Source organism: Esox lucius, chromosome 14 (genome assembly GCF_011004845.1).
Source record: "Esox lucius isolate fEsoLuc1 chromosome 14, fEsoLuc1.pri, whole genome shotgun sequence".
Classification (NCBI taxonomy): Eukaryota; Metazoa; Chordata; class Actinopteri; order Esociformes; family Esocidae; genus Esox; species Esox lucius.
Window position 1 is genome coordinate 27,078,838 of NC_047582.1, and position 27,910 is coordinate 27,106,747.

The following is a 27,910-nucleotide window of genomic DNA, read 5'->3' on the forward strand; positions in this document are numbered from 1 at the left end:
AGAAGACCTAAGACAGTTGAGCAACTAGAAGCCTGTATTAGACAAGAATGGAACAACATTCCCATTCATAAACTTGAGCAACTTGTCTCCTCAGTCCCCAGATGTTTGCAGTCTGTTATAAAAAAAAAAAAAGGGGGGGGATGCCACACAGTGGTAAACATGGCCTTGTCCCAACTTTTTTGATGCCATGAAATTTTAAATCAACTTATTTTTCCCTTAAAGTGATACATTTTCTCAGTTAAAAATTTTTATATGTCATCTATGTTGTATTCTGAATAAAATATTGACATTTGAAACTTCCACATCATTGCATTCTGTTTTATTCACAATTGTACAGTGTCCCAACTTTTTTGGAATAGGGTTTGTACATATGTTTCAGCTGGTTAATGTTTTTCAAGTCTCTTTAGGAGAAAAACATTTACATTTCCCTGACAAGCCATTTTTCTAGCAACAAAAGTTGTGTGAAGTATGCAAACATCAGGTGAAAGTAATAAACAATATCTGCTGAATTGTTGTTAATGATAGAAATTCAGACTGAAAATGTCATGAATTAGACAATGGATATGCAACATATGCTTGTACAACCATCAGCATGTCGGACTCAGTGAGTAACCTGACAATTAAAGAGACAGGTATGAATTCTGATAGTGTGATAGGAATGATCTGTCTTCAGCTGAGGCATCCCTGGCTAATTACCACTCGGGTTCCCTGGCTGAGCTGTCTATGCTAATAAAAAAGAAAGCCATGTCATTGTCTAAAAACTCATTTAAAAATGCATAACATGAATTTTGATTCTCTCTAAATGAAATTAACCAGGTTTTGAAGTCCTCCTCCTAAGTAGCTTCCATGTGCTCCACTCCTTCATGCCATTGCTCATTAATGGATCTCCTTTCTTGGTAGTTTAGCTGCGAGCATAATAAAACAGATGCTCGTGGAATTTCATGGCTTTTAAAATGAATGGATGAATGACTCTGTTTGTCGTCATTGCATTACTTGGGGAAAAATGATTCTGAACAACTTTGTTGATAGTGTGGAACAAATTTAACCCCCCGAAGGGGAGAGTCCAGTGAGCTTGTACACAAGACTGTGTTGACGATAAACATGTTTTTGCCCAGCCAGACTGAACTTCCCATCCATTAATTTACACACAATAACCTGTAATGAAAAGACTATAAAACTGAAATGTCCCATGTACATGGGTATTCCAAGGCCTTTGGCGTGAAGCTCGAATCCTGTGTCCATTGATCATCCTTCAGATGTGTGTAGAACTTGATTGGAGTCCATCTGTGACGGATTCAATTGACTGGACGTGATTAGCAAATGCACAAACCTGTCTAACTCATGTCCCACGCATTACACAGTTAAATGTCTGCGCAAGAAAGCCATGCAGTCCAAGCAAATCTCTGTAGACCTCTGAGATATTATTCTGTTGAAGCATAGATCTGGGTGAAGGTTTCAAACAACCGAGTACTCATGCAAAGAAGTCTGTGGTTAGGGAAGTGACCAAGAACCAAATGGCTGATTTAGCAGAGCTTCAAAGTTTCTCAGTGAAGGTGGGACAACCTGTCAGAAGGACAACCATCTCTGCAGCACTCTCTCACTCAGGCCTTTAACCCCACTGAAAATCGGTGGGGAGACCAAAGACCACAGCTCACCAACACTTTCAAGAATGTCTGTCAGAGCTTGAAAGCATCTACGATAAATCCAAATACATTTTTGCATAGCTGGGTAGAGAGACATATCTAAGAAAACCAAGAACTGTGATCACTGCCAAAAGTGTTTCCACAAAGTACTAAATAAAGTCTGAATAACAGATTTTCATTTTTTATTCTTAATTAATTTATACAAATTGTTTCACTTTCTCATTATCGGGTATTTGTGAGTGGATTGATGGCATTTAAGTGTATAACACAACATAATGTGGAGACAGTTGTTAATGTACACTGAAACAAAAACAGCCCAGACAGAGAGATTCACTAAGGTCACAGTAGGTGTAAAAAAATTTAAATACAAAGGAAACTGCCGCTAATGTCTGAGAAACACTGGAGAATGGAGGTAAAACATGTTTTACAACACCTATTACTATGGTGGACAAACATAGTGCCTACTCTGTTTCAGATTCTATTATGATTTATCAGCAAACTACTGCCGTCCTCTCTTTGGTGACCACAGTATGCAATTTTCTGTTCCTTCTATTCCCTCCGAGACCCACTATAAGACCTCAGAGAGCAGGTATAAGGTCTCTCTCGTGAGTAAGTAACTACATTTGTGACTGTCGTTTTAGTGACACAAGGCAACCAGTAGAAGCAGACCCCTGCGGTCCCAGAGGACTGAAGATGTATGTAGATGAGTTATGATTCACCAAGCAGTGACTGGATTGCACTGAATGGCTCGACGGCAACACCTACTGGTCATTGGTGAAGAACACAGTGGTCTTCTGGTGATTTGCTACAGTAAAGTTGAATTTGTATAGGACAAAACACTTGGTTATTTTTTTAGAACTGAACCAAGACAAGTGCATTAAATACAGCATATATAATCATGCATGTGTTGTTTTCAGGAGCTGCACAAGACAGCCTCTTCATATCTTTGATTCTCAACCAGCTGAGCTACTTACATAAATAACTACAGGATTAATAATGTTGGCTAGGGATTGGTTGATTCAGCTCTGGGGTTAATACACAAACTCATTTGTTTGATGGGGGAAACAAATTTTGGTCATGATATTTGTAGTAAATCTTTCCCTTTTGTAAAAAAAAAAAGAGATGCCTCAGGTGAAGTTCATTTAAAGGTTAAGGACACCTGTTACTCTGAGCATAACCTACATGTAAAGATCTGATGTAACTTATTGAAACAAAAACACTCACTCACTAATTAATGAAACTATACTAGAAAAACTTGAAACTACACAACTTCATCTGTTTGTAACTGCTCCATGAAAAGTCTCCATGAAGTAAGTTAGTTCAAAACACTGTATTGTTCAAATACACTTTTGATTTTTATTACAGAATCTTACTTAATTTAAAATACACACACTTTGAGATATGAAACAATCCAGTAGTGTCCATCCCGGTCATATTGTAGAGCAGATCAATCAAGTTCTGATGACTCCCGAGCCTGTAGACAATGTGTAGTGACGTCGTGAACAGGCGCCACTCTCTGAGGGCGTTCTCCATCTCAGCCAAAAATACATCATCATGCTCTAAGACATATGAAGACATTTCACACATACAGTAATAATACCTTCAAATACAAAAACAACTCATGAAAAAGGACCGGGAGATACCCTCTGGGAAAATATTGGGGATACATACAGTAGCTTTCATATTAAGACCGAGGAAGCAACACTATCAAACCCCAAAGGAAGAAAATTATAGTCAAGAGACATGAGAGTAGAAGGCTGCGTGAGATACTTGAGGACCAACATTATTAGGTATGTGAATTCCTTTCTTTGAGTAGCTTTCTTCGCTTGAGATGAGACAAACCTTTCGCAAAGGTGAGCAAACTAATGAGCTGCAATGTAAAAAAGTGGACAGCGGCCCGAAAGAAACAGGATATGGGGGATGAATGAACTAGCGCTGGTCCTCCGGGTCAATCCACATCTTTAGCTGTCCTGCTCTCCAGATCCTCATCACTGTCCACATCGCTGTAGACTGTTTTCTTGACCCTGGTCTTTCTGCTCCTCTCCTCTTTTTTCATCCTCTGTTTCACCTGCTTTGTCACAGTTTTCACTAAAGAGAGTGAGAATCGAAGGGTTAAGGCATTTTACCGGGATTCTTGGAAAGACAATACATACATTAGATGCCTTTTATAACCTTTTTAGACATGGAACACAGCTACAGTAATATGTTGATAGAAGCATTTATAACTTTTCAGACAATTAAAAGAAGTGACGCATCAAAAGCTTCTGGACTGTTTCAGACAGTAGAATTGCCCTTCAGCATAGAATCTTCAGTATTGTTTCCCTGACAGCTACAAACGTTGCAGATTTATTTGCTACATATTGTTTTTATTCAATTTGTATATGGTTGGATGGCAAAATGTATTTATTTCTACAAAGAATCTTGGTAAGTCACTGGGTTAATGAGCTGGTACAGTACTTTCTTAGGATAAAGTGCTCTGCACTCAGGATGCCAATGCCGTTTAACATTATAATTGATTAACAATTCTGGTCGCCAGTTGAGTGTTGCAGTTCTTGTGTCTGCATTTAAAAATATGTGGTGTGCCCTCACAGATATACAACTATGCTGTAACTGAAGGGCTTTTGAGGCACCACAGTCCAAAAGTCTGAAAAGAGCATTCCTTTCGAAGGGTCTAATCGCGTGGAAATGAATCCTGTTGCAAAAACAATGCAAATGTTTCTGTTAACATGTGTTATCTAAAGAGTTAGAATAGTTTGTCCTGTCATTCAGAAAATAAATAATTTAAAGCTGTGGAAAATGTCTACAATAATGTTTGATAAGATTGAAGTAAGTTAAGTAACGTAAAATTAGCTTTTCAATGTCAACTCAATTTAACATGGCTTTTTCATGTTGTTTCAAAAGGTTTCCTATATAGAATGTCTCACCTGCTGATGAAACAAACTGATTGTCTCGACCTTTGTCATTGTCACAGATGGCAGTGCTGTCCTTCTTCTCCTCATCGTCAATGACGATCCTCTGTCGGGCACTCTCAAACACAGACTTGAGGACTATTGAGTCCTCAAATATCTATAGAAAACACACAGAAAAGACTCAAACGATTAAGTGCATCATGGTATGTGGTTTTCATATAAAATAAAAAGTAGGCCGTGGTGTGAAATTCCAGTGGGCCTAGATCACATCCCTGAGGCGCACCTGAGATCCCTCCAGGTTGAAGGTCTGGGCATTGTGACATAGCAGTATAATATCCTTCTCCAGATCTCCCACACTTCTGTACTTGTGATTGCGCACACGCTCCTATAAATAACACATACTTAGAAAACATGTACTCACACAAAAGGACAGAGAAGATTACCACCAGAATCCTAAATAATCAGTAAAAAAATTGCAAGATTCAGGGAAACTGTGAATTATTGAGTTAATGATGATCAGAGGATTGTGGAGGGACACATACAAATGTAGCTCTGCCACCTGTGACGGTGATAACTGCAATTCCCCATAATGACAAGGTGAAAACATTGTTTTATTGAAAATAAAGTCCGGCCAAACTAAGTAACCGGGCAACAGGTGACTTGGTCAGGAAGGTGACCAAGAACCAAATAACCACTCAAACCGAGCTTCAGATTTTCTCTGCAGAGATGGGAGAACTTGCAAAAAGGACAACCATCTCTGCAGTACATCATCAATCAGGCCTTTATGGCAGAGAAACAAGACAGAAGCCACTCCTGATTAAAATGCATATGCTACCCGGAGTTTGCCAAATGGAACATGAAGGACTCTGCTAGCATGTTGAAAAATATTCAATTTTTTTATCAGGTGAAAACAAGGCTAATACCACGTGGCTAATACCATCTCTATGGTAAAGCCTGGTGGAGCATCATGCTATAGGAAAGCGTTTCAGAGGTAGGGTCTGGGAGACTGGTCAGGTATTAGAGAAGGATGAACAAAAATACAGTGGCCTATGAAGAAAACTGGATCCAGACCAGACAGTATCTCAATAACAGCCCAAAGACGAGCACACAGTATCTCATCTTTCAGCACAATCACGACCCATGGTACACAGCCAAGACAATGCTGGAGTAGCTTTGGGACATCTATGAATGTCTTTAAGTGACACAGCCAAAGCCTGGACAAACCCAATAATCTGAAGACCTAAAGATAACAGTTTACCGATACTCCACATCCAGTCTGACAGAGCTTGAGAGGATCTGCAAAGAAGAATGGGAGAAACAGCCCAAATCCAAGTTTGCAAAGCTGGTAGAGGCATACCCAAGAACACTCAAAGCAGATATTTTTGCTGAAGGCGCTTCTACAAAGTACTGAATGTAGGGCCTGAATACTTATGCACATTAACTTGTTTTTCAATAACTTTACACAAATTTGTAAAAACATGTTTTATGGGGTTTGTGTGTGTGTGGGGGGGGGGGTTACTGTGTGTAGATTCATGCCAATTTCAATACTTTTTTTGATCAATCATAAATTCCGTCTATAACAACAACATTTGGAGAAAGTGAAAAGCTCTGAATACTTTACAAAGCCAATGTTTGGACCCCAGGAAGAGCAGCCATCTTTTTTATTTCTTTTTATTTTCTGTCTGTATTGGGGGGAAATGGGCCTGTCAGTAAGGGCTTCACCTTAAGACTGCAGTTGTTGTTTACGAAGTGTGTGACAAATAAAGTTTTATTATTATTCGTATTAGGTTCCACTGAGCCTACCCTGATCCTTCTGAAGTCCACAGGCTTCCGGATTAATTCATAGTACTCTGGTACCTCCTTCCGAGAAGGCAGCTGGACAAAACCTTTGCTGATCTGTCGGCCCAACCTGGAAGCATTATGCATAGGCTATGTTAGGGACCAACCGAAATGTTGGTTCAAATGTTTTGAGCATTTGATTGAGCCTGCCAGGAGCCTGCCGGGAGCTACTTCCAATAGGCCAGGCAAAGCTAATCAAGTGCAACATCAACATGCAATGTGAAGTCAGTGCTCCATGTCCTGTCATTTCTGCAGCATTCTGCTAACACTGTAGACTGGAGGCACGCTATGTAAGCAATTCATGTCTAACCGTTCCCTGCACGGTCTGACATCCAACATCATTGCCCTTTATTGCCAGACATTGTTAATTAGAAGTTAATTAATGTGGGTACATAACTGTGTCATACAATAACATATAATTACCATGGCCCCACCAATTCTCTATGTGAATCTTACCCATCTTTGTAGTTGATGACCATGTCCACCAGTGTGTTCAGCTGCTTCGTGAGCTCAGGTGGGTTTGGCGGCAGTTTCTCCGCCGGAGGTCTTCCGCGACGTTTTTTGACCTTTTCACCTCCAGCTTCCTGCCCAGAGTCCCGTGACTCTGTGTCTTTGTCACCGTGGTGATCACCTTTCCTTTTCTTTAGGCTGATGTCCTCCTCCATGTCCTCCAAGACCCCGTTCTCCTTCACCTGGAGGAGGTTGAGGAAGAAAGAGAGGAGGATTGAGAGGAGGAAAGAGACGATTTCTTTGTTCATTTCGATTAAAATAAACTGTTACTTAAGCAACGTCAACATTCCTGGGGACCACTTAAAACTAAATGGATATAGGTACAGTAATATAACAAATAAATGTGGGGCGAGAGAACCTCCATAAATGAAAAGGTATGCCCCGAATTTACATTCAAGAGGAGGAAGATTGGACCGATACAGCCAAAGAAGAATTGGGAAAATACTTTAGAGATAATCTTGACAGTAAATGGACCTGTGTAATGATTATCTACGCTCTTGACACCTCAGTGTTTTATGAAATAACTGTTCAATGGATGTCTGGAGACTTAATGTTTATGACAGTTAGACAAAGTTTGACCTTGAAAAGACATTGAATAGCTCTTTCTCTGAGAACAACTACAAATAATTCAATTTGTAGTATGCAAAATGTGCATAGATTATTGATTTCCCTATTCCATTATTCATTAAGGACTTCAAACCCCTCCTGCAAGAACTGCATGAAATAATTTATAAACACATGAATACATTCTTTCTAACTTAAATACATAAGAAATTCTTACTCTGTTTTACCTATCAATATACCTAAGCATTTTGAGGATATCAAAACTTGATCTTGGGTTCACTTTAGGCTTTATTCAAACACACCTAAAACACTACAACCAATAAGAAGGAAGGGAAAATGGAAAAGAGGTTTGTGTGTGACAGAGAGTGTGCGAGTTCAATGTGTTATTGCTCTATGGCTTGCTTTTAGGCTGGGTATATGTATGAGCCATTTGTGCCAGCTGCTGATACAAACAGGGCGATGTACAATAAAACTGAGTGACTGATTTGATTGGTTGCATATGTCTATGGTTATCCCTATGAGACAGGCTCGCCTGGGTTCCATAGCTCCTTTTATATCTTATTTTCATCTCTCATAGCGGCGAATATCTGCAGCAGGCAACTGCTATATTTTACACAAAGGCAATTAAAGCTTAGTCGTATGCATGCAGCAGAGCTGGGCTGGAGGATAGGGAGGGGAGTATGGGTAGGGGGGGGGGGGTGAGAGAGAGATGATCATTTCTGAGGAATACTTGCAGACTGGGCGATCTGAATTGAATATTTCTGTATGAGTGGTACAGACGGGCAGACATGACAGCCCGCACCCAGGCCCCCTGGCGCACAAAACCAGGACATGTGAACACCAACAAAGAAAAAGACAAAAGTGCACGCGGCTACACAGTATGTTCACGCGATTGTGTTGTGTGCGCTAAGAAATGCACGTTTGTATTCTCCCAGTCTATCCGAAGGCAACACACACCCTGGAGGATCATGTCAGCCGTGGCCTAATAACCATCATCAACGCTTAAAGATCAGCGTGATATCCAGACGGTGTAATACGCCCCACACAGCCTACACACGCGCTGTGCACAAACACACGGGAAGCGAGAAAAGCATGAATAAAACCGAGACGACTGGGCGTGTGTCTTCGTATTGATAAAACAGTCAAGGACTGCAAAAAGGACAACAAAAGATATGGGCGATATCGGTCAGCTCTGAGGTCATCCAAATAAGGCCTCAGGGGCGCCATCGTTCTCTCAGGGGTGACAGCCGAATGCAAATCAGAGCAATCCTGAAACTGTAAATGGAGAAAAGAGCTAGACAGTCCCTGAGTGTCAGTGTGGGTGCAGAACGTGTCTCTCCGCGGCTGTGCCATCGCCACATGTCTGCCTCTTCCTTCCCCTCCTCAACTGGCAAACGATACCCCCTCATCCATTACAACTCACACCTACACACTCACTTCCTCTCACACAGACACCACACACACACACACACACACACACACACACTCACACTCACACAGACAGACAGACACACAGTCTCACACACACACACTCACTCTCTCTCTATTCCTCTCTCTGGTGTATCCCTCTCTCCCTCTGTGCTGGGTCTATGTGATGCAGCCCGGCTGAATCCTGTCCCGACAATAGGTAGACGGAGACGGAGAACGAAGGAAGACAATGGAAGGAGAAATATTTACCTGGCTGCAGTCTGCAGTCTGGCTCTGCGGATCAGGACGGGTTGTAGCTGGATTGGCCGCGGCTGCAGCTGGAGGGGAGAGAATTAGCAAGCCAGCATAGCGGCGAGCTGCTAGCCTCTTCATCAGCTGATCACTCAAAAAGCAGGAACCCAGAAGGGGGGCAAGCATGCAGAAGAAAAAGAAAAGCGCTAGGTTTTCATACACAAATCAATGGGTAGCTGAGCAGGGGGGAATAACAATGTAATAATAGTAGAAGTCATCTCTCTCTGGCTGTGTCGGGCAGGCTGCAGTAGGCGTCTCTCCCTCTCCTCTGCCTTCTGCTGCAGTCTCATTCCTCTCAGTAAGGCCCCGAGCTCGTCTGCCTCTCTGCATGTTTTAATATCGACTGCCTTTTTTTTCCTCCATGCCGTTGAAGTTGTCGGCTCCATTTTTATTTTTTTTACGATCCCCCAACGCCCCCAACCCCCCACCCCCCGACAGACTTAAGTGGGGTTTTGACTGTGTGGAGGCTGAGAGTGTGTGCGGTTGTGTTTGTGCAGGGGGGGGGGCGATGATGTGCATGTTACACACAGACACGGATCAGGCTGTATACAACTGATCCGGGCTCAGCGGCCCCGCCGTGGTGATGTCATGCCAGTGGGTGATTCAGGGGTTCTGCCCGCGTGTGAGTGGACTCAATTCACGGCGCGTTCAGCAGACTCTCACCACCTGTGATTCCTCATGGGGGTCTCCACCGGGGAACCTGCTGCCAACTTAGCCACAGGAAGGGAGGCAGAACTACGTTGAACCATTTACATGAAAGAATTACATGTCTGGGCAAAGGACATGTTGTGAACTCAAAAGGAAGCACATTTTGGCTTGATTGAAATCGCATTGATTTGCACTGACATTTTCTGTTGTATTTATAGTAATAGCTGTTATCACATTCAACATGTCCTAGGAATTGTCGTCTCTTCCAGCCATGTTCAGACATGATGTCGGAGCCTGTTCTGCATAGAACATGTTTTTTTATGGTGGGGGTTTGGGGTGGGGGGGGGGCGCAATAATCCCCCTACATGCTCTTGCCCTCACCATGGAAACAACATGGGATAATTAGGAAAAAGGAAAAGCTCTCTGAGTTTTGATGTGAGCAAGACAATCAATATCAAATCAATGTTATGTGTTGATTTTATTATAAAATATTGATTTGAGTGTTTGAGTAATGGCGTCTAGACATGTTCATTCCAGTGAGACAAAGATATCATTTCATTTTCATCCCCTTGGAGATTGCCCCTCGCTCAAAACGACATTTTCTGGTGCTGCTTGTTACCATGGCAACAGCACATTTTGATGGTAGTTATGGTTCTGTATTCCATTGAGCTGGGGAATCACACACACACACACACACTCAGAGGCCCGAAGACAAACATAAAGACTTACGTAGTTCATGACATTCAACACACAGCCATGATGAGTTCACACACGAGACAGATACTGCTGCATTATTACCCAAAGTCAGGACCTGACCAAATGGAATTGACGGACATGCTTAATCGCTCACATACATATAAAAGGGCATTCTCTCACTCCATCACACACGCACGCGCACGCGCACGCGCGCACACGCGCACACACACACACACACACACACACACACACACACACACACACACACACACACACACACACACACACACTCAATAGCAGCCAATTACAGATCTCCTCTCATCAGCCTCCTTAGAACCCGCTAACAATTTACCCTAAAGAATATGAAATAACTGTTTACAGTTGTTAAAGCTCAGAAAAAGTTTACATTAACGTTTAAGTGAGCTTTTATATAAAGGAAATCTAAAGAGGTGGAAGTAAATGGAGGGTCTGACTCCATTTCCTTCCTTTAACCAGAACTGTATCGGCTGTGTCGTTTCCTACAATACTCCTGCTCCTACTACAGTATATTGGGGACAGTGGGCAATTTGGGACACAGAATAGTAAGGAAATGAATAAATAGACAAATGTGTTTAATCTCATTTTAATTCCCTTAGTTTGAACAAAGGCAAAGTTTAATCATGTGAACTAACTTCCAAATGCTCAGAGTTTCCGGTCCGGACGACATCACAGTATTTCGGAGAACAGTGGGAAGGCTAGGCCATGTATAAGTCCTAGAGGTGGGTCAAGCTGTCAGTTCTGGTGGAGGGAAGGGGGCCCTGAGATCATAGGCTTGAGAAAACGCTTAAGAGAGGAACACAGCCATTTTGACAGCTACTCAGTAGTCCCCTGCAGGGGATCTCAACCGGTTGTCAGAGTACACGTTTCGGAAAACAAAGACTTAGAGACAGCTACTAGTTGTTGCAAAGGCTATCATTATCCTGTCATTTCTGGTTAACTGTTTCCTTAATGCCAGACTCCCTATGCAGGGAACACAGTCTTCTATACAGCTTCATCTTCCAGGCAACACCCGTTAAATTAATTTAAGGTAGAGTCCGAGAAATTGACATCTAGATGCAGGAAGTAAACCACATGATGGGTAAATTATTTGGAAGGCAGAACAGTGTTGCACAACGTTGCCAGTTTTGGTCTCAACATGTGAAGACAGTGTGTGATTGAAGTTGCATTGTGTTTATTTCAGTATCTGCAGTGCTGCTCGGGCCGATGCTGTGTCACTCACAAAATCTTTAAATATCTGAGTTAATGTGTCGTTTAGCTCAGGCCAAAACGTTCATCACAGATCCCTCGCTGTGTGTTTTCTTACCTCATTGAACATTAAGACTAGGGTAGGACATATTAAATAATAATTATTGAAGCACAGATTTATAGCACAAATAAATAAGGCACAGATTTCAGGCACAGAACAGCAGTAATTATTAGATAGTTTACAATAAGAAGTCAGACATTGAATAGCATTGATTTTGATGTAGACGATGTATTTAAACCAGAGATACAGCTGTCTTTCTTAACAAAGCTGCAAGACAAGGAGATACCTTATCAAGGTTTCAATCAGGGACGTCACCAGACGCTTCTTTTAGCTAAGCCTTGAGTGTTTCTGCTGAGATCAGAGTGTTTCACGCTGCAAAGATAGTGTCAAATACACAAGTATAAAAAAACAATATGTGAATATAGTATATTCATTCATTTTTCATTTAGTTAAAGATCATTTTTCCTGCACTTTCACAAGCTTTTTTGGGCAGACATACAAATCCATTAAAACCCCACTTTGGAACCCAACATAAAAATGAAATGAGATTGTGGGTGAATACTGACTACATCCACCGTTATGGTCTATGGTAGTGTGAAAAGTTGATTTCTATAAATTAGGCTTTCGATGGCAATGGGAGGTTTGAAAGTACGTTTAATCCGGAAGTTATATTTTGTCAGAACTGTCCTCCCTATATTAGCTTCTTGGATGAGATAAAATAGTACAGAGAGAATGAAGGTGAGACAATTGAAAGAAAAATCTGAAATATAATGATGATGAAACAGTCATAAAAGCAAACAATATCTTTGCCCGTGAACAGAATAGAACAGCCTCTAGGACAAATGGAAAAGGCCTTTGTATTGCCGAAGCTTTCCGGAATGTGACGTTCACCTTATTCTCCCCAGATTGTGTTGGTTTCAACAAGAGAAAAATATTTCCCTGTTGTTGTCCTCTAAGGACTGAATATTTTTCTTTTCCCAAGGACAATAAAACACAGAACCACCAGGATGAAACAGACCGTCCTCTTTCTCACACAGTGCAATCCTTCTGAAGCCATTCAACCAGAAAGCCCTAGCAGGTCACACAAGCAACAAATATCTTCACCCAGACCTTACTGTTCTATTGTAATAAACTCAAAAAAGAAATGTTGCCTATGAAGAACATCCCTTTCACACTGACAGAATCACCACAGGCTATCTGCTCTGAGGGAATGTTCATCCACATTAGATGAACCAGTTAGAAATTACGGCATGTTTGAAATAGTGCCCCATTTCAGCGTCGCACATGTTTTTGGACAATTGAACATTATGTACGACGTTTTGTATACATTGTTATATATCCTTTGCCACCTATAAACATCATGTGGCGTACCCTCTGTTGTGGATTCTGTGTATAGTCGTCGTTGACACCTCTGGGCCGGCCTCCTGGAGAGTGTTCCTGATCTTTTGCACTGTTGTTTTCTATGCCGTTCTGATCCACCACACTGGCCTTTCAGGTCGTTTGTTATCGTCGAGCTCACAGGCGCTTACTTCTCTTAATGCACAAAACGGCCCAAAAAATCAACTGCCATTTATCTGCCTCGTCCACACATCTTTGGTCATCATGCTGTCAGACAGCAACGCGCCAAATGCAAGTGCAATTTAAGGTGGACAGACTGCCCTTCAACCCCATTGTGTTTCGAATGTAAGCGCTGGAATACAGAGCCAATTCATTTGGACAGTATATAGAGTAGTTCAAATCACCCAAAACACAATAAAGAAAAACAAATTAATAAAAAATGCATTTACGATAGAGGTACTTCAGTTTATTATATTATCAAAGCATAAGAATAAGGCACAGATTAGGAACAATATAATATTCTCTCCTTTAACACATACACATCATAAATGCATAACTGTACATCCAATTGGCTTAAATATATTCAATTACATGATTCATCAACCCTATAAAATGTATAGAATCTATAGACCAACATGCCATTCAGATATAGGATACAGGAACCGGCTATAATCCTAAATAGTAGCCTGGTGGAGGGGATATACTTACTGTACGATCATTATTTGCATAGAATCTGAACTGGTCCACTAGGTTTCAGGAAGACACCAATGTAACATCATGATCCTGCTTTATCCAACCAACAGTGACACAGGCCTGATGAAGCCTTCGTAAGTCCCCCATAAGGGCTACAAACACGCTTCACAAATTATTTCAGACACCAAGCATATGTCTGTGATGCAGCAGGTTGTTTCATTCAGAGACGCCTCTTCCAGCAGAATTGGGGGGTGTTTTTCTACCTAGACGAGGTGTCCCCTGGACAGACACACAGACACACACTTAGCCGTATGGAAAAGGTGTATCAAATCTTATGGAATAGATAGAGTGCAGTCTAAAAGCTTTCAGAAGGTGACAAGTTTGTTTTTTTCGGCTCTGTACTCTAGCACTTTGGATTTGTAAGGACACAATGACGATTGGGTTGAAGTGCAGATTGTCAGTTTTAAAGTCACAAGTGTTTTTATCCGTACAGGAATTCAGAATTGAAGAGACATGTTGTCCACTCAGGTACCGTTAAATGCCTCAAAACCCCATTGGACGGCATTTCACGCCATTGGACGGCATTTCACCCCATTGGACGGCATTTCACCTTGTAGCAGGATAACGACCCCAAAAAACACGCTGCTGAAGCAACCTGGAGTATTTTAGGGCCAATAAGGGGCATGCTGTTGACTGGCCACGTCAATCACCCAACTCAAATCCGAATGAGCACGCCTTTCACATGCTGAAGACAAATATGAAAAAACAAAATGCCCCATAACAAACAAGATCTGAATATTGCTGAAGTACAGGCCTGGCAGGGCATCACTTGGGCAGACACCCAGGGTCTGTTGATGTCTATGGGTGGAAGACCTCAACCAAGCGCCTAATTTTAAATCCAATGCCCTGGAGTACAGTGTCAGAACAACAAAACCATTGTCAGTCTAAATACTTACAATTTACACTGTCTAAATACTTACAAACCACATTCTATAAAATATTTCATGGAGTTATCCATTCATCCTTAGATTTAGTGTTACCCACCCCAGCCTGGCCCTTGGAAAAGTTGACATGGGCATAAAGCAGCAATGCTATGTCCTTATGTCCAGCCTCCAGAGCAATAGACAGGGCTGTGCTCTCATCCTGCAAACAGACAGACAAGGGGCACAAACAGTGGATCAGACACAGAGAATAACACAGCATGAGAAGAGTTGGAGTCCGGGATGGTCCTGGGTGGGGGAGATTTCTTCTTAGGACCATGGGAACGGGACGCCAGGCAATGCTAACGATATGAGCCAAGTGATAGTATGTGACAATGACACACACACACACACACAGTAACTCACGCTGTCACTCAGGGTAGCACTACAGCCTGGCTGGGCCAGCAGGAGCCTGACTACCTCAGCATGGCCGTGTTCGCTGGCACACATCAGGGCCGTAGAGCCCTCGTCATCCTGGAGGTTGACCTCTGCCCCCTGGGCCAGCAGGGCCTGAACCATGTCCATCCTGCCATGGCTCACCGCCAGCATCAGGGCTGTCTGACCAGCCTGGAGGTCAAGGGTTTGAGGTCAGGGGTCACAAAACGAAGTAACACATCGTGACGCAGACGAACTCACGACCTTTTGGAGTCAGTCAAGTAATCTACTCCAGGGAAAACGTCGTTTCAACCTCTAACATGTGTACCTGGCTGGCCTTGGCATTGACATCGCCCTTGGTGAAGAGCTCCTCCACCACCTCCATGTCTTCTGAAGCCTCTACCGCAGCCAAGGCAGCCAGCATGATGGGGGTGTAGCCTGCCTTATTCTGCTGGTTCACATCACACACATCTGGGACGGAGGCCAGGCGGGGGGGTTGGGGGGTGGGGGAAGAGGGGGAAGAGGGGCAAAACCAGCACATGACAGGTAACTCATCTGCACTCAATGACAAAACTCCAGACAGACAGGAAGAAGACCCCTCAGGGCAGTACAGTGACACCCTGGGGTCTGGCTTTCAGGGACACTCCAGGAAACATGTTAGATTCACGTTGCCAACAGGACACGGTACGACAGGGACATTCAGTGCACATCAGGTGACTGTCGGCGCGACCCTTCACCCCCACGCACCTTCCCGCAGCAGCAGTTTGACCACGGCGAAGTTGGAGTGGGACACGCTATAGTGGAGTGCTGTGTTGCCGTTGCCGTCCGCCATGTTGGCGATGTGCCTCAGCACGGCCGGAGATGTGGCCCGGAACGCCGTCAAGTAGTGTGCCACCGCGCCCGGGGACGCAGACTTCCGGCTGGAGACACGGAACCAGTCCTGCTGCAGCGCGTCCAGGCAGTTCCGCTTCGGGGGGGGGGGCAGAACCACAGACATCAGGTAGAATGCAGGTAGAACACATGCACAGTATGGCCGCACGAGGCCTACAGCAGTTGCATAGGTGTTAACGTGCGCAGATTGGCAGGGTTTTCACTTAGTAGTCAACAGATAGGGATATAAAACAAACACATCCTGGCTAAAACGAATCCAAGGCCACGAATGCACCGCCCCCTCTTTCGTCTCAATGTTTTTATTTTGGAAAAAGATCAGTAAATATCCACACAGTAATCCTGTAATTCAACAACCCTCTATCAAGCAGCCTGTGCAGGGCAATTTCAACTGTGACTAGCCAGACACATGCCGTTATTATGGAGACATTACTGGATGAAAATAAACAGTGAACACAATAAGCAAATCCTCCGTTGCTTGGACAAAACCCTTTTCCTTAGGCTGAGGAGTGTGACTGGCTTTGCAGGGCGGTTCGAGGTCATCCACAACTTCCCCCTAACCACAAGGACAACTATTTATAGGGACTATTTCCCAGTCCATTCCTTCTAAGCAGTGCTAAAAACACTAGGTAAGGTTAGGGCTCTGGGAATTAGACAGGAGGAAAACAATTGGTCAAGCATTTCAAAATACTGTCGGGATTACATGTACAGTTTATTTTTCCACCTCATTCTCCATCTTTGATTCTGTTTAATTCAGACCGATTGTCCTTTTAATCTGAAGGCCTCGTCTTTCTCATCCGTTTCCCCATCCCCAATCTTCTGTCACCTTCTGTTCTCTTTGACTCAATCTGTCACAAGGACATGATAATAAAACAGGTGTGGAACCCATATGGTGGCATCAGAGTTGGACGAGTTCAAATGGAGTACATATGAACCCACATTAAGCCAGACGTTATACTGAGAAGAACAGAAAAGGCCTCTACAGTCAGGTCTTAATGTCCCTGCCCAGAAAAAAAAACCTCCCAATGGGTAGAAAATTACAGGAGTCGGCAAATTCCTTAGTTATATATGTTTGTGTCAGAAAAGTATTTGTTTCAATGGTTTGGATTCTAAGATGCTAAGAAGTGCTGCCAACATTTTTAAGGTTCATAAATTAATGTTCACTGGTGAGAGAAAACGTTTGAATGTATTTCAGCACATAAAATTTGATCGTCATCCAAATACGAGATAAAGTTAACCTGATTTTACAAACAACCCATAAACATTTCTTATTTTTTATTTGAGCATCATTGAGCAGGATGAGGCACATTCAACTTCCTTTTTCGGAAGAAAACATACATTTCTAGATTAATCTGCTTAATATAAGAATATTAAAGTGATCAAAAGTATATGGTCCCACAAACCTTGCAGACAATGAACACATCAAGCTTGTGACCACTGCAGTTTTTTGGGAAATGTTTTGCTCAAACTATGTTTTGCTCAAACCAGGGCTCTGTTCTGGGTCCCTTACTCTTCATTATTTACATCCTCCCCCTTGGTCAGATCCTCCGCCACTTCAACCTTAATTTCCACTGCTACGCTGATGACACACAGATTTATCTCAGCACCAAGTCTCTCACCAACCCACCTCTGGCCCATATTGAATCATGTCTCTCTGAAATAAAAATATGGATGCATCACAACTTCCTCAAACTCAACAGTGAAAAAACAGAACTTCTTCTCATTGGCACCAAATCCACCCTTAGTAAAACTGGCACATTCTCTCTCACCATTGACAACACTGTAGTTTCTCCTTCCCCCTGTGCTCGCAACCTTGGGGTCATCCTTGACTCCACCCTCTGTTTCGAGCAACACATTAAACATACTGTCAAATCATCTTTCTTTCATCTTCGTAACATTGCAAAACTCAAATCCTCCCTCCCCCCACCTGCAGCTGAAACTCTGATTCATACATTCATCTCCTCCCGTCTTGACTATTGTAACTCCCTCTTGTCCGGCATCAACTCCTCATACCTCCATAAGCTCCAAATGGTTCAAAACTCTGCTGCGAGGCTTCTTACTCATTCAAAGTCCTGGCAGCACATCACCCCCATCCTCTGTGAGCTTCACTGGCTCCCTGTCAAACAGCGCATTGAATACAAAATACTCCTCCTGACTTACAAAGCCCTCCACAAACTTGCTCCCCCCTACCTCTCGGACCTTCTTCAACACTATCAACCTTCACGCTCACTCCGCTCTTGTACAGCAGGCCACCTCATCATCCCCAGATCCAAGCTACAGAGCTTTGGTGATAGGGCATTTTCCAGGGTTGCTCCCCGGCTCTGGAACTCACTGCCACAATCCATCCTTGACTCTGACTCTCTTAACACCTTCCGACTCCGCCTTAAGCCATTTCTGTTTAAACAAGCCTTCCCATAGCCCCTTTGTTGTTGTATATTTTATTTCTCAGTGTTCTTTGTTTTGCTTGTTTTTGTAAAGCGTCTTTGGGTCATTGAAAAGCGCTATATAAATCCCATGTATTATTATTATTATTATTATTATGTTAATGTGGATGTTACCACAATTATGCAGTAGATAGCATGATTATGACCTAGATATATAAATGGATGCATGCATGCATTATGAGTGAAAAAGAAACCGAAGCCAAAATGATTCATATTCACCAGTTCTCTGCTGGATAAGGCCTTGTTATCACTCAGGTGGGCCTTCAGTGCATAACAAGCCGACTGCATCTTTTCACTCAACTTAAACCTGCAGAGAGAGTTTATTGATACACGAGTTACACATTGATTATAATGAATCATGAATTGCCCATGCCTTCTGAGGAGTAATCAATTCTTGTATATTTCTCACAAACATTGTTTGAATTCAAAACTCCAGTATCCACCTCTCCTGTGTCTCCTGCCCCACTTGGCCATCCCATTCTTTGTTGGCCAACATTTTGTATTGGCCTTGGTCTGTTCCACTCTGACCGGAGACCTCCATCCACATCTCATTCCCGTTCTCCTCTTCCTCAGAGGTGGAGGCCTCACACCTGCAGCAAACATTGCACTATATGAGCCTAAAAATGGCTGTTGTGTTAAATGGGAGCAATTTTAGATGTGCTTTGTTGTTTGATATAAATAAAAATGTTATTTCAATTTGTCTTTTTATAGCCAATATGGTATGTCTAAATATGTTTAACCCAGTGAAACATGATATATAAATCTCCCTACAGCTCATATGAGACTCTTACCCAGTGACCAAGCCCATAAAGTTTAGGTTCTTCCTGGTTCCAACGTAGCCTCCGTCTCCATCTTGTTTCTTCATGATGGACCTCAGCATGTAGGAGTTACTGGGCTGAGCTGGATTAATACATAGCATGTGTGTTAGTTTCCCAGCATTTATATAAAATTGACAGTAGCCTTGACCAGCCCCTCATCCCCTTATTGTTTCCAACTAAATGTTGAATTCTTGGGAAGTCATTTATGGATATTCTATTTCATCTAGTACTTTCTAAAGAGATTCCAGTCACATATAAAAACCCTCTTAAACATACACATCTATAACACTGCAGCCGCAGCATGTGAGCCACAGACCTCTGTGTAGTCAGACATGTGTGTTTTCTCAAACCCAGCATCGGCCCAGGAATTTCAATAGTAGGTCTTCCAGAGCCAAAGACAAACCAGAGAAAAGGCTATTTCCTCCTCCGTGAGGGTTTCAAGAGGCCATCTCCTAAGGAGTGGTCCGACAGCAGAGTCCTCCTTTATCTTCACCTCTCTGCACGCCTCTCAACCGTCAGCATGATGGAACTACTGTGGGAGGTCTAGTGGTTAAGGCGGCGGTCCTTGAAGGGCTCTTTTAAAAGGCCCACTGCTCTATCAGCAAAAACATCTCCGCTGTCTTTACCTAATTTACCTAAACATTCTGGAACCTTTTTAGTGACCCCTCCGAGATACAGGACACAAACACACCATGGAATGCCGATGACGTTTGGTGTTCTATTTGTAGTATTCTTTGCTTGACCCCCGAGTCCTTGGCGACACGCTGGCTGACACCTGACCTTTCCGTGTTTCCCTCAGGCAAGGTGTTAGTGAGCTGGGCCGGCCCTGGGATGGAGCGAGACTGTACACCATCTTTATAAGGAAAATGGAGGAGAAAGAGTGTATAAAGAATGTCATGTATGTTGTGTATGTTGTGTATAAAGAAAATGTCAATTACACAAAACAGTCATGCCGTAAAATGGGCTGCCCTACCCAGTCCCTAGAGATCTAGGTTCTCTCTAACCCCAGTTCTGGCTCAGCTAATTTAGCTCCTCATCCAGCTAATTACTACAATCAGGTGTGCTATGTTGGGCTTGGAGAGAGAACCTCCAGGAACAGGGTTGGGCAGCCTTGGTGTGAAGCTGAAGCCCTGCCTGTGGACTGTGAGGGCATGCCCTCTGTGCCTCCCTCAATCATGGTGGAGCCGACAACAGAGGTGCCAAGGGCGGTGGTGGTGTGGGAACCTGGCTGGTTGAACACCTCCCCCAGCTCGCTGTAGCTCTCAGTCAGCAGGCCTTGCTGTTCCCTCAGCAGGCGCTGCATCTTCTCAATGTAGTGGTCCAGGCCAGGCTCTCCCTGGCACTGACCCTGGGACTCTGTCAGTGGTGGGGGCCCTGTAAGGTCCCGCACACGCCCCTCGCCCACCCCGATCCCAATACTCCTGGTTTTTGTGGGGTCAGGGAGGCAGGAAGGACCACAGGCAAAGTTCCGGGTCTTTAGACCAACGAGGAAGTTGTCGTTCACGCTGGTCATCCCAACCCCAGTGTCCCGGGTGGTTGTCTTGGTGACGGCCTCTGGCGTAGCGGTTCGGGGTTGTTGTCCTGCGTTCTGCCCCCACGGTGTTGTCGTGCCGACACCAAAAGAGCGGGTTTTAGCGACAGCCTGGGTTAACCCTCGAGCCGTGTCATTCCCAATGGCAACATTCCGAGTGACACAGTGCACGGTGTTGGTGTGCCTCTCCTGGGTGTTAAGAACAGTGTTGGTGTGCCTCTCCTGGGTGTTAAGAACAGTGTTGGTGCCAGAGTGCGTGTTGAAGGAGCGACAGGTGTTTGTGAACCGGGAGACAGAGCTCAGTGTTGGCGATGTGTTGGTGTGCTGGGAGACAGTCTGAGGCACCGCTGTGACGCTGGAATCCACCACTTTCGCTGGAGGGTCTGTGGCCACGGCGACCTCCTTAACCGCCCTCGTTGTCACGTCGACGACTGTACATTCGCCACTCCCCACCGACACCATTTCCCTTCGCCGCTCTGCGACCTGGCCATCTGCCATCGGGTCAGTGTTGACCCCTTCCTCGCGCACGCCAACCTTTGCCCCCACGCCCTGACTCACCATCACCACCCGTCTCCCGACACATTGGTCCCGGGTCTCCACTCGCTCTCTCACCGTCCACCAAGTCATAGGCAACTCAGGTCCGGAGCTCACACTTCTCAGAGCAGGACTACAGGACACTCCAACGCTGCAGCCCCAGGCCTCCAGCTGCAGCCCTCTTCCAGCCGAGGCGTCTCGGACCTCCGTGTGATTGCCCACCCCCAGGCTCCTGGTATGGGCTTTGGGCCAGGCTTCCAGGCCTTCGGTTGCCGTCGAGGCGCTAAGGGTGGAAGGCCTGGCTGTGGAGCCTTTATCAGCTTTGTTCCTGGCCCCGGCAGCCTGTAGCTCCAGCCTCATCCTGCCCATCTCCGTCTGCAGGGTGGACTCCTTCAGCTCTGCTTCCAACTGACACACCCTATCCTTCAGGGCTTCTATGATTCGCTGCCGGGCATCCAGCTCCGCCTCACCAACCACGGTGGGACCCGGGTGGGTCTCGGTTGCCACGCACCGCGTCTCTGTCGGCTTGGTCTCAACGGCTACGTCCCGTTTCGAGAACCTGGTGTCAGAACTGGCATTGAAGTCGTCGTCGATGCCGACTGACCAGAGAGCTCGGCTGTTGCTGCCTGACGTTTTCTGGCCGTGACGTGCTTGCAGGCGACCTCCCTTGACGGTCCTTCCCAAAGCCTCCATCTCAGCGGTCAGCTGCTGGAACTCCTTCAGACCAGAGACACTGTGGTCCTCTGCCCTGTCCTCAAGTCCATCCTCTGGTTCGCCTGGATGCTCAGAGACATTTCTAACCCCAGGGCCAACCCGGAACTGATTGGCACTACCCATGCTGTGGGCTCTCTTCCGGAACACATCACACTGCTCCTGCTGGTTCTGGTTCTGGTTCTTTATATGAGAGACTAACTGTCTTTTCTCCTCCTGGAGGACAGATATCTTCACCTGTAGAACAGGAATGCTCCTCACCTGTATAGAGATATATTCAATTAGTCAACTAAACTTAACTGGCTGACTAACTACAAGCCATTATTGTAAAAACATTACTGTAAAAATAACTTGTTTATACTAACTTGCCTGTTTAAATGAAAGCAAATACAAAGAAATATAACAACATAGGGTAGCACCGTACATCAAAATCATTCTAATACTGTACATATATTTTGTTTTTCAAATGTGTGAACAATGTCCTATTTAACATATAGATGAATACCAGGCTTGAAAAAGGCAGTTCACAGAATCTCTTTCTAAGATGGCTGAACTTTAAATGCCATTGCCAGAATGTCAATATCCATTTTATGCTCACCTGCTCTTCCAGCTCCTTCAGCCTCTGCAGAGCCACCACCATCTGGTCCCTGACATGCTGCAAATGCAGGGGGCTGAGGCCTGTAACAGGGGTGGCCCTGCCAGAGCTCTGGGGGCTGGGTCTCAGGGACCCTCTGCTGCCCCCACTGCCCAGGGAAGCTCCAGTGTGGAGGGACAGAGGCAGCTCACCTTCAGCATGGGGCTTGTTAATGTTTCCGTTGTTGTCCTGGTTGTAAGAGCCCCAGCCAGTGAATGGGGAAACAGAACCACTGGAGCCCACTCCTCCGAAGCTAGCTAGCCTCCGTCGGGGATGGGGATCAGGGTGGTGCTGGGCTGGGGTGGAACCGGTTTTCTCCTGCTCCAAGCGTCTACGGGTCTCCATCAGGGTCCTTTCCACTAGAGGGTTGAACCGGGGAGTCTGAGGGCGAATGACCAGCCTCCCCTCCTGGGGTTTAAGAGCGGTGGAGGACCCCCCCTCACTAGTGGGGGTGGTGGTGGCAGAGGGGGCAAGGGCACCACTGGATGGAGGAAGAGGTGGTTTTCCTCGGCTCACGGTCGACATGGCAGATTGACCCACGTGCGTGTCATAGCTAGTCACAGAGGACAGGGATTCAAAGGAGGTCCATGATTGGCTGGATGCGGTCCTACTCTGCGGTTCTGTCCCAGGGTTGGGCACCCCAGGGAGTTTCTTGCTCAGACTCACTCTGTTAAGGGTGGAGCCGTTCTGGAGGTCATCCACATACTTGAGGAAGTCTAGGTCCAGCTGATGTCTGTACGAGGAGCTGATGGAGCTGATGTCAGCAGCACTGGCTGACGTTCCACTGTTACCTGGCATAAGTCAAATAAAATACATTTTTATTAAAACAGACGGACAGAGATAGTGAGATAGGGAGAAATGAAAAATATTTTTTGAGACAAATTGAACAAAATATTGGGTTTGTTGGTATGAGGAAATGAAAGACGGCAGGCCGGAATGTGGAAATTATTAAATTCCTGAAAGCATCCCCAGAAACACAGGGATGGAAGAAAACAAGATTCAATCAACTGTAGGTTAAACCAAGTTACAAAATAACTACTTTTAGTTTGCAAGTACATTTTTGAAAACAATAGATATACGAGTATTGAATTTGTTCTCTAGAATTTTGCGGATTCAATATGAATCCGCAAAATGTATTACAATCAGGGATGTATTAAAATCAGTTTTTATCTGCTTCAAGATCCTGCATGATTTTTCTGACACACAGGGCTTACTAAGAAATATTATATTTACAAGAAAGTCTCTCACCTCAGCAAATATGTACATAATTTGGAAGGCAGATAAAAAGAACAAAGGAAGTCAAGTAATGTTTAACAGGAATTTTTTAGAAGCAGTGGGTCATTCTACATGTTACATGTCACTGTAATTCCAATAGTCTACCAACATAAATCATCCTTAATCCATTTACATTTAGGTCATTTAGCACACAATTAATCCACAGCGATTTACAATAGTGAATGCACATATTTTCATACTGGCCCTCTGGTGGAAATAAAAAGTTTACCAACATGCTGTCAACCTCAGCCCAGTATATTTACCAACATGTTAAAGGTCATCCTCAATCCAGTATGTTAACCAACACGTTACAGGACATCCTCAATCCTGCATGTTTACCAAAATGTTAAAGGTCATCCTCAGTCCAGTAGGTTTACTTACATGTTACAGGACATCCTCAGTCCAGTTTCCCAACTTAGTAGTCTGTACTCTCCTCCCTGCATTAAGAGTGTTTGCCTCTCCTAACTTTTCAGGCTCTCCACAGTCTCTCCAATGAGAAGGTTAGAAGAGATCGGCCAATAGAGTAGACTTTAAAAAAAACTCAAATTGAATGTCAGTGGCTGACCCAACCATCCAATCACAACGCCTATCTACTTAGACGGGACCATCTGAAGTCTATAATTACTTAGGACTCATTCCACATTGTCCAAACATTTTCTTGGCATTCCCTTCCATGAACTCACTCCTAGTATTCTGTATTTTAGCGGCTCACATCCACAAAAGGATAGTGAATGTAACGATACTGAAAAAAACTAACAACTGACCCAACCTGACAAGATGACTGTACAACAAAAAGGTACTGCACGATACCCTTTGCCATTTATATAAATGTGTGATTGTTGAGCCACTGGTGTGGTTCATCATTATTGCACAGAGAGGTGGTCCTGGTCCCATCCATGTGTGAAGTCCAGCGCTAGACACGCAGCTACAGACACCTTGAAGACCGTCAAATGAACTGAAATATCTTATAAGATCCTGGGAGCATACAAATCCACCACATGCATGAACACGGGAGATAAAGTTGTTCTACAGAGACATATGAGACAGATTAAAGTTGAACGCAAATCTTCAAAAACCAGGCATCTAACTGCACAGGAGATTAAAGTAATTTCAAAGAAAGCCTCAATTCTACCAGGACGCTGTCATAGAAAAGGAAAATCTCAGAGAGAACTCTGGCCTAAATGGCATCCTATTCCCCATGAAGTGCCCTATTCCTGTGTTGTCTAATGAACCGGTTAAGATGCTTTCGCACATCTTCCCCTTTCAGCACATTCTTATGTCAAGCACTGACACCGTCTATGCATCTGCAGAGCTGAAGACAACTGTAGCGTTTGTGGTTCTATTTCTGAGGGGTTGACTCTGAAGTGAAGACAACAGCGTATGACCGACAGAAACGTTCCCTACCTAAACGCGCACCACTTTTAAGCCTGAAGCAGAGTACTCCGAGCAGGTGAGGAGGAACGTTTTGGATATTCAGAAACGTCACTTCAAAACTGGTTAATGAATAAAGATGACCGCAAATTCTGTCAGGCTGCTCAAAGCCTTCAAATTACAACGAAGTTTATGAAAGGGGTAAAACTGGCAGCCGGGTTCATTTTGGTTGGAAACCTACCACTCTGCACACCCCGCTGTTTGAGGACTCGGTTTAGGACGGACGGTGGTGAGGAGCCAATGTTGGCCTCCCCTCAGAGCCAAGCCAGAGAAAATGCAGAGGCAGTCAGCCACAGACCCAGAGCTGGCGGGCCTCCACCTAACCCAGGCATGCACCGCCATCTGTAGGGCTTGGAGGGTGTTTTGAAAACATCCAGGCCTGGGGCAAGCCAGTCCGAGTCACCATCATCAGGGGCCAGGAAACCGAAAGAACACACTCAGCTCATATCCTACCGAGGAGGTTCACACGTACAGCTGTTCTTAGGTGAGGAGGCAGAGGTTGCTTAGAAATGACAGTTTGTGTCTATTTCTGAAAGACCTCTTCTGAAAGACCTCCTCCACACACACACACACACACACACACTTCGGGATTCTTAGCAACAGCATTACATCATGACTAAGCAAGAGCTCCCTGACCTTTGGTGAGTGCTCAGTGGCGTCGGTCTAGAAATTGTCAGTACACTGGTCATGGACCTGCATGTTAAAGAGTTCAACAGAGGATGGGAAAGAGACTAATAAAACAAGAAAGGGACAAATGCTAGAGGTGGAATCCATTAACAAAATCAAGCCATTACGCAGCTTTAGACCTGAGTCCCCAAGTGCCTGTATTCTGTCTTCCATTCTCTGTAACTGCCCCCCGCCCCCACCTCCAGCCCCCAAACCCAATTCAGTAAATGCTCTCATTCAGCACACTGGTAGACACGGAAACCCCGTTGCCAAGGTGATCCCTCCCTGGCCCTTTCTCTGCTGTGAGGTCAGAAACCTGAGAGGGCCTTTCTCTGTGTGTGTCTTCAAAAAACACACTCCTGACACTTACTGAGGGAGACCAAGGCAAGCCATGACCTGGCTGTCACAGACTGTTAACTACAAACCTGGAAGTAATCCTTTACTGACTGAAACCTCACTGAATGCAGAGAGGAATGGTTTCACATTGGATATGTTGCCTAGAAGGGAAACTATCAGTGCTACAAAACATTTCCACCTTATGGTTCCTCATAAGCCTTTAACCAGACCAGTGGATTAATTCCCTGGTTTAAGAGATAATCTCCATTTAGTGGAAGCACAAACAATTCAGACAGATCTATGGATTAACTGAACTAGATTGACTGGTACAGAATAGGCCCATTTCTGAACAGAATATTTTAGTGAAGGAAGGGATGTGGATACATCTCTGATATAAAAAGCATAATCATATGTGTAGCTTCAATAGGTTTCAAATAGTTAACCACGTTAACAGAGAAGCATTTGGTTGCTGGTTCAGAACCCTGGGTAAAAATTCAAATCATCCTTAAGCAAGACACATCAACCTAACAGGTAGGTCTCTCAAAAGTCAGGTTCCTCTACAGGTTAGTAAGTTGCCACTCTAGGTCTGGGCCATGGGTTCTTTTGATTACAGCCATTATTCCACTTCTGACGACAAGGTAGCACACAAACGGATCAGGGAGCAAACCGGAGTGTAGAAAAACAAAAACCCAACTCACTGATCCGTCCATCAAACTTTTATAGACCATCACAGCCAGATATAAGTGTGATACATTGGAACGATATACAGAAACGAGAGAAAAGCATAGTTGGGGAAGCAAGGACACTGACGTTCACAGCATCGAATTGCGTAGGTTTACGTAACACACGACAGGAATATCAGGTAGGCTTTAACCAAAACAACAACGAAACATGTTAAATACATTTGATTAATCGACTGCCCTGGAACCTTGAGCGCAACTGTTTGTCTTGCCATTGTTGAATAGTTTAATACGCGTTTAAAGTTTAAACAAATCGCTCATTCAGTTAGTTTTAGAATTTGTCATCAACATTTAACGCAATTTAACTTACTTTTCATCTAGCTTGTCATCCTTCGATCTTCGTTTAGGTGCGACATTCGTACAGTCTATCCCACCAAAGTTTTCGCAAGCCACCGGCCCTTCCAAAGCTCATGCGCATAAACTTGTCAATATACCACACAGCAGAGAGCTGTGCCATGCTTTCACAGACGTCACGGGTGTTTTGTTGCTGTCAAACAAAACATGAGCTACGAAACGTTTCTTCACCAGAAACGTTTCAAATTAAGAAACGTTTCGCGACTAATATGCTACGTCTTGTTTCGTGGAATAAATATAACTCAGGGGCTTTTGTGTGTGTGTCACACAGAGAGAGAGAGAGAGAGAGAGAGAGAGAGAGAGAGAGAGTTGGTTTTGCTATGGTTGAAATATTGATGAGGCATTTTCA

General features: G+C 44.3%; 2 protein-coding genes across 5 annotated transcripts; both read right to left on the reverse strand.

Moving 5' to 3' along the window:
• Positions 1–3,000: 3,000 nt before the first annotated feature.
• On the reverse strand, positions 3,001–9,600 carry LOC105027273 (probable global transcription activator SNF2L2). The gene is made up of 6 exons (XM_010899303.5): positions 9,143–9,600; positions 6,848–7,083; positions 6,356–6,461; positions 4,836–4,937; positions 4,568–4,709; positions 3,001–3,731 (listed from the first exon to the last, which is right to left on the reverse strand). Exons 1-6 carry the CDS (start codon positions 9,308–9,310, stop codon positions 3,592–3,594), a joined length of 894 nt encoding a protein of 297 aa, XP_010897605.3. The 5' UTR covers positions 9,311–9,600; the 3' UTR covers positions 3,001–3,591.
• Positions 9,601–11,134: 1,534 nt separating this feature from the next.
• Positions 11,135–27,802, reverse strand: LOC105027274 (KN motif and ankyrin repeat domain-containing protein 1). Of its 4 annotated transcripts, none has more exons than XM_020053045.2 (12): positions 27,518–27,802; positions 22,724–23,550; positions 20,484–22,386; positions 20,041–20,175; positions 19,323–19,431; positions 18,975–19,121; positions 18,751–18,838; positions 15,947–16,166; positions 15,528–15,670; positions 15,191–15,391; positions 14,889–14,987; positions 11,135–14,123 (listed from the first exon to the last, which is right to left on the reverse strand). In XM_020053045.2, the coding sequence occupies exons 1-12, from the start codon at positions 27,522–27,524 to the stop codon at positions 14,061–14,063; spliced, it is 3,942 nt and encodes a 1,313-aa protein (XP_019908604.2). In that variant the 5' UTR covers positions 27,525–27,802; the 3' UTR covers positions 11,135–14,060. The 4 variants fall into 4 exon arrangements, with proteins under 4 accessions (XP_019908604.2, XP_019908603.2, XP_010897606.2 ...); XM_020053044.2 differs by having other exon boundaries at positions 15,947–16,163; positions 20,041–20,202; XM_010899304.5 differs by having other exon boundaries at positions 20,041–20,202; positions 27,518–27,801.
• Between the last annotated feature and the right edge of the window lie 108 nt (positions 27,803–27,910).